The sequence below is a fragment of the Terrapene carolina genome, unplaced genomic scaffold (genome assembly GCF_002925995.2).
Source record: "Terrapene carolina triunguis isolate 2854851 unplaced genomic scaffold, T_m_triunguis-2.0 Scaffold714, whole genome shotgun sequence".
NCBI lineage: Eukaryota > Metazoa > Chordata > Testudines > Emydidae > Terrapene > Terrapene triunguis.
Window position 1 is genome coordinate 16,315,934 of NW_020665065.1, and position 7,077 is coordinate 16,323,010.

General features: G+C 57.4%; 1 protein-coding gene across 1 annotated transcript in view; it reads right to left on the reverse strand.

Moving 5' to 3' along the window:
• Positions 1-7,077, reverse strand: part of ARHGEF10L (Rho guanine nucleotide exchange factor 10 like) — a 161,438-nt gene that overhangs the window by 126,275 nt on the left and 28,086 nt on the right. The window contains exon 2 of the mRNA XM_026659969.2: positions 3,847-3,931. Within this exon, the coding sequence (XP_026515754.1) occupies positions 3,847-3,883 (37 nt within the window). The 5' untranslated portion in view covers positions 3,884-3,931. The remainder of the gene's footprint in view (positions 1-3,846; positions 3,932-7,077) is intronic.

Genomic DNA, 7,077 nt, shown 5'->3' on the forward strand with positions numbered 1-7,077 from the left:
TACACTGGTAGTGTTATTTGGGGGACCAGGACTGGAACAGCAGTGTGCACTGCACAGCAGAGGGGCTAGAATCCGAGTAGCAGGGGTAGGATTGAGGTGCACTGGCAGAGCTGGGGGGGGGGGCCAGGACTGGAATAGCAGGGGGTGCAGTGGGTGAGGATTGAGCTGCATTGACTGAGTGACATGGGATTGGAGGAAAATTCAGGCGAAGGTGCACGTCCACTCTCAGCAGAGAAGCCGGCCCAGCACCACCCGTCACATGCTCAGTTAGGGTCCTCATAGCAGGAGGGGAAAGGGGGTAAATTCCACTTTTAAAACCCCCAGCAGCAGCACCTCCCCGCCTCTTATTTCCCTTGCACCTCCTGTCTGTGGCCGGGCGCCCCGGGGGCATTTTAGAACATTTCTCCAAATGCCCGAGCAAGCGGCGGTATCTAATCTCAATCTGCTCCCGATTTAGCATGCCGAGTGGCTGGGAGCCAAGACGTTAGAGATTAATTTTATGGAGTAAACAGCGCCACCCGCAAGCCTGCTCAGAGCCAGCCCAGGCTTCTCCTTGGCTGGCTGAGAAGGGGAACAACCCCTGCCCTGCAATGGGGCCATGCTAATCCAGGAAGGCAGCAGCGGGGCTGCGTGAGGCTGCTTGTCCCCTAGGACTGGGAGGCACGTTCTGCTGCTAAGAGGTTTTTTTTCGGGAGGGCCTGTCTCAGAACTGCTTTCCAGCACTTCCCCGGCTGAGGTATTAGCCGGCCAGCTGCCCCCTCGGCCTCCTGTCACCGCATCCTCTCTGACGCGCCTCTCTCACCCTTCATCTCTTTCCTCTGCCCCTCTCCCACGTCTTCCGCCCTCTGCCTCTCGCACTGACCAGTTGGAAGCCAGCATTACTGCTGAACTGGCAAAGACCAGGCCAGGGCATATGCGGGGTGGGCAGGACCAGAAGAAACACAGGGATCAACTGATTCTGGGGGACAACCAATGAAAAACCAGGAGGGGGAGTGACGGTCACGGGTTTAGAATCAAAAATTCTATTTGGAGGCTCTCCAGGCTTCCTGTCCTGTGCTCCAAAGAACCCCGTAGTGGTCGGCACAGAGATGTTTTAAAATCTCCTTCACTCTTCTCCGTTTACACTGCCTGTTTACCAGTCTTGCACTCTGCGTGGCTTGGACAAATTATTAATGTTCATGGTTAGCATTATAGGAACAACTAGAGGCCTCAGCTGAGGTCTGGGCCCCGTGTTGTTGTACACACACACAGGAGAAACAGTCTCTGCCCCCACAGAGCTTCCACTGTAAATAGACACGGCCAAAAGAAAGGAAGGATTAGGATCCCCATTGTACAGGTGGGAACTGAGGCCCAGCAAGGTTAAGTGACTTGCCCAGGGTCACGCATGGAGTCTGTGGCAGAGCAGGACTTGACCACAGCTCTACGGAATCCCAGCCCAGTGGCTGGGCCACTCAGCTATTCACCGTCTGCCTAGAGCTGTATACAGAGTGACTCTGAGAAACTGCGTGCCAGGTCAATTCTGAGGCAGCGCTTCAGCTCAGAGCTGGCCCAGCTGGTTCATGTACTGCCAGTGAGTTCCCCTCAGCTCAAGGCTTCATTAGGTGGTGCAGTTTTCCGTGCAAGGAAAGATGGCTTAATGGTTAAGGCTGTAGCTTGGGACTCAAGGCTTAATTGACAACTCCGCCACAGACTCTCCATGTGACCTTGGGCAAGTCACTTACTCACACCGGGCCTCAGTTCCCAGCCGTCAAACGGAAATAAAATCTCACTTTGTCCTTGAGCTTATCTGTCTGTATCCACCTGCTGTCTCTTGTCTGATACTTTGCTTGTCAGCCGTTTGGAACAGGGAAATGAGGCCCTGATCTCAGCTGTGGCCTTTATGCGCTGCTGGAATAGAACTCGTATTTATCCCATTGCTTCTTCCTTCTCCAGCGTCCCCCTTTGCAATCTCCTTGTGTCTCAGGGCTCTGCGGGGGGGAAGGACGGGCGGCTGCATGGACTGACTGCTGCCTCTGGGACCGGCCCAGGCTTGGTTCCTCTCAGCCAGCCAGCTCTGGTTTGTAGGCAGGGTGTGTACAGCATGGACCGGACTGTACCACAGCAGACGGGAAGTGGGTCTGAGTGGCTCCAGATCCAAAGCTGGCCATAAGGAGCAGGCTTCAAAACTGGGGTTCAGGGTGAGCTCCAGCCACTAGAAGATGATCCAGTGGTTAGGCCACTAGCCTGAGACTTGAAAGACCTGGGTTTAAGTCCCCGCTCTCCCACAAGCTCCCTATATGACCTTACCAAGTCATTTAGCCTCCCTGTGCCTCAGTTTCCCATCTGTAAAATGAACCCTGCGTGCTGAGCAATCCGGCCCCTCATTCTGGTGCCTCTGCGGGAGTTGAGCTCCTCTGAAAATGTGGCCCCCTAACGCTCAGAGGCCTGGAGTTTGTATGGCGATCTCTGCGGAGGCGTCTTCGCTGCAGTGTCAACCCGGGGGATGGACACGCGGGCTGGCCCAGCCCGGGTTTGAGCGACCACATGGCAAAGCTGCACTGGCACTGCACTCACTCATGTGAGGCACCATAGGCGCCGACTCCGTGGGTGCTCCGGGGCTGGAGCACCCATGGGGGAAAATTGCAGCTCCCCGACCCGCCCCAGCTCACCTCCACCTCCGCCTCCTCCCCTGAGCGGGCTGCCGCGTCCTGCTTCTCCCCCCTCCCTCCCAGCGCTTGCGCCGCAAAACAGCTGTTTCATGCAAGCCTGGGAGGGGGGGAGGGGAGGAGGAATGTGGCGCGCTTGGGGAAGAGGCGGGGCCAGGGCGGGGATTTGGGGAGGGATCCAATGGGGCAGGGAGGGGGCAGGGGCGGAGTCAGGGGCGGGGCCAGGGGATCGCGAGCACCCACCAGCGCCAACAAAAGTTGGCGCCTGTGTGAGGCACTAGGACTTGTGGGGTCACGTCCCCTGGCTCTTAGAGCTGCAGCGGGCTGAGCTGCTCCATGATTCTTTCCCAGTGAATCGTGGGAGAACTTGCCTGTCCTTCCGGGCACACATGCCGGGGGAATTGTGGGGAGGGCCCAGAGACGCTCTGTAGATTCAATCTCACAGGGCTTCCCAGCTCTTCTAATATCTAGCAAGGTCTCCCTGACCGTCAAGTGCCTGCCTGGCACCGTGTCTCGCCATTTACCCTGTGCAACGCGGGTGTAAAATGAGCGTGAGCAGGCTGCAGGTTCCAGTCTAGCCGTGGTTTACATGCGAGCGGCAGGGCAGGGCAGGTTCAGACCCCGGGACTTTTCTGCCTCCCCTCCCCTGCCACACGCGTTAAACCGGGCACCATGTCCCTACATCGCCTTGGCCCGCCCTTTGGAAAGAATGCCACATACAGCGCTGCTGTCAAGAGTGCAGGGGAGGGACAGGATCACGGACCTCCGATGTGGGTCGGTTCGGGGTTACAATTGCATGGGGCCGTGACCTGCCTGAGCCTCCGAGTTCTGTTAGGAGCGAATGACATTCCACCGCCGGGCGATGGGTTGCCTGGTAGCTCTTGGAGGGCGCTGAAAGCCCCGCATCCCGAGGGGCTGCTCTGCATTACAAAAGCCTCGATGCCGAAGGGAAACCGAGGCTGCCCATCACGAGCCGCTCCCCATGCCCGTCTGTGGCTGTTATTTATGACTGAGATTGCAGAGGCCCCTAGAGGTGCCGATCAGGGATCGGGGCCCCCTTGTGCCAGGCGTTGCCCTCACACAGAGCACAAAGCCAGCCCTGGCCCCACGAGCTCACAGCGCGAGGGGACTGGGCTAGATCGGTTTCATTTTCTAATGATTAATACGAGTTCTTGAAGGAGAAGGGCTGGGTTCACATTACCTACTGCAGGGCTTGGGGGCGGGTTGGAGGAAGCCATGTCTCTAGGAATCCTGACGTCTCGCCTGGCACCTTCCCGGCTGCTTTCCTGGGGACACAAAGAGAGGAGATCTAGTCAGAAGAGAAACCCCCATGTCTGTCTCGTCCTGGGAGTGGGGAATAAAGTATTAGAATTCCCTGTGCTTCACTAGCACCTTCCAGCTCACGGGGCTCGGCTCCTAATTAATTATGGCTTACCACGCCCTGTGGGTTACACCCTTTGATAGAAGGGGAAACAGGCCCCTGGAGATGAGCACCCTAATTTTCACAGGTGCTGAACCACTCAAGCCAGGAGTGACTTGTAAATGGTAGGGCCAGGTATAAGGTAGGACCCAGGGGCTGCCCTGACTCGGCGGTGGCAGAACCTGAAACAGAACCCAGGGGCCCCTCCTTTACCCACTAGACGACGCTGCCTCGCAGGCGCTTGGCGGCTACAGACGAGGCAGCGTTTCCTGCGGGAGAGCAGCGCCGGAGCCCAAAGCAGCAGGAGGGGTCAGGACACCAGCAGCACAGCTCCGGGATTGTAGCAAAACCTGATGGCAACAACGTCGCTGGTATCCAGTGGGGAAGGAGAGCCCAGATAAAGAAGCGTCCTGTGCCCTCACTTAGAGCTGATTAAATGCAAACACAGGCACTGGCACAATGCCCAACCAGGAAACATTTCCTTCCCTGCTAGGGAGAAATGCTATAACTCACGGGCTTTTCTTTTATTTATTTGTGCTTTGACTTGCCATTCGGCAGTTCCCAGCTGCCACGGGAAACGTGCTCCCTAACCTGCAGACATCCCTTTGTTATCAGACACCTCAAGATGACCCCCCAAACTGGAGCATAACGCACAGACGTCTTTCTGTCTCGGGTGTCTTTTACCCTGGGGGTTTCAGTCCCCAAAGCCTACAGGGGAAAAGTGCTATCAGCCGCCGTTTGCACAGGTGCAGCCAAGCCCGGTCTGCAGTGCGACTGGATCAAATAGCAGCCGTGCCTGTTTGCACAGTGGGTTTACTTTGGCCAGTCCCCAAACCCTCAGTTCCAAAGGGCAGGCGAGGGGCAGAGCCTGGCACCGAACAAGCCATAGGTTTGAAAGCAGAGCGGGCCCCAAGCCACTAAGTTTGGGTGGGATCCAAACTTCCCCCAAACTTGGAGGGAGCTTGGACACAGGGGGTTGGCTTGGCCTCTTAGGGTACGTCTATACTGCAATTAAACAGTCCCTTAGCCGGAGCCCCCCGAGCCTGAGTCTGCTGGCATGAGCCAGCCATGGGTTTGCAATTGCAGTGTAGGCGTACCCTTATAGAGATGGGGCCCGCCCCAGATCAAGAGTGAGACTTCCCCAGGGACTGTGCAACAGGCAAACAGACTAGGGAGAGAGGCCAACGCAAGCAGCTTGGATCCGCTTCTGGACTAAGCTGGGAGAGTCTCATTTCCCGCTGGAGGAGGGAACACCTGTCTAACCCGCTGGCATCCAGAGGCCGGCAGAGTCGAAAGGGCACCAGCCAGCTGCATCAGGTGCGTCCTTTCCAACTGGGCAGTATGTGCACAGCTATTGGAATAACAGACACGGAAGGAGCGCAGCCCTGCCTGGGATTAGCCAGGCAAGAGTCAACTGGCTCATTTCCTCTTGGACAGCGCTGTCCACCCAACTTCCCTTTTAACCCAGCTCTGTCCCGGCCGGAAAGTCTCGTTTGAACAGCGCAGATCCGTGTGTGGTGCCAAGGACGTGCTGGGGATCCGGCCTGGAACTGCTCTGCCAGGGAGGCCACCCCACCCTCCGGCAGCAGCTTGGTTAGAAAGCTCTGGGCACGATGCACTGGCAGGGCTGGGGGAAATGCTCAGGGCTAGGATGGCAGAGGCCAGGCCGCGGGAGCCTAGGAAGAAAGGCTGCCGGCTCCGAGCGCCAGGGAGAGGATCGCCAGCGGGGAATGCCGTGTCTGCAGAGCTCTCTGAGGAGGTGTGGGCAGGAAGAGCACGGAGAGGAGCTCATCACCGTGAAAAGGACCACCACTGGGACAGCAGGGGGGCTGCGGGGCAGGAATGAGCCAACTGTCAGGGATGTTTATCCTCCATGGTGCTGAGCCCTCCACCCCTACTGATCTCATCCCCGCACGCGACCGAGCCTCCTGCGCCCAGCTCTACGAGATTCATCCACAAGGCGCACAGCAAACCCCAGGCAGAGTCTTCGCTCGGCTGGCGGCGGAGTCTGTGTCTGCCCCCTGCATCGTGTCAGGGCCTCCCCGCGGCAACACGATGCATGGGGCACACACTGCGTGGGCCTCCGAGACCATCCCCGGCTGGCCGGTCCGAGCAGGTGAGAGCCTGTCCCTGGGAGGGGAGCGCACCTCACACGTGCCGCGGGCAAGCCGGCGGCTGCATCAGCCCTGTCAAAAGTGCCAGAGTCATCCACATTTTTTCTCTCTTCAAAGAAAATACAATCTTTTGGTTTTAATTCAGTGCTGGCGAAAGGTGTCAAACTAGCAGCCCTGGAGACCCTAGGCACCAGAGCGACACTTAGTGCCATCTGTGACATGGCACCTGTCCCTCAGCAGGCCTGGGCATCGCTGTGGGCAGCTTTGCAGAGGAGAGGGAGCATGGACACAGAGATTAAAACCAGTGCTTAATTTGTGCCAGGGCTTGCCAGGCGGAGCCCTGCCATCTGTGGGCCTGGCAGTTCAGAGCCCCGGCACCTCTGGGCCTGGCAGTTCAGAGCCCCGGCACCTCTGGGCCTGGCAGTTCAGAGCCCCGGCACCTCTGGGCCTGGCAGTTCATGGCCCCAGCAGTCTGGGCTTTCATTACATTATCTCAGGGCAGGAGGGCAGTGAGGACAGGGAAGCCGAGCTGAGCAGCGATGGGACTCATAGCAACACACACCAAGCTCTCTCCCGGTGACCTGTATTCACCCACCATCACCAACATCAGCCATTCCATTGACTTCAGTAGACTCTAAATCAGGCCCTTAGTTAAGACTAGTACTTTAAAGCATTAAATTAATTGGACACTGACGACTTGAAATCTAGTCAGTGTCAAGAAAAGTCTGACAGGAGTTTCGGGTAACACACCTGCCCCACAGGCCCCCCACCCACAGCCAATGTTTACAATTTTACAGTCACATTTTCCTGTTTTTAAAATGCTTTTCTCTCCTCCTTGCTGTTTGAAAGACCCACACAAGCAAATGTACCCAGGAAACAGTGGAACTGAGGATACACA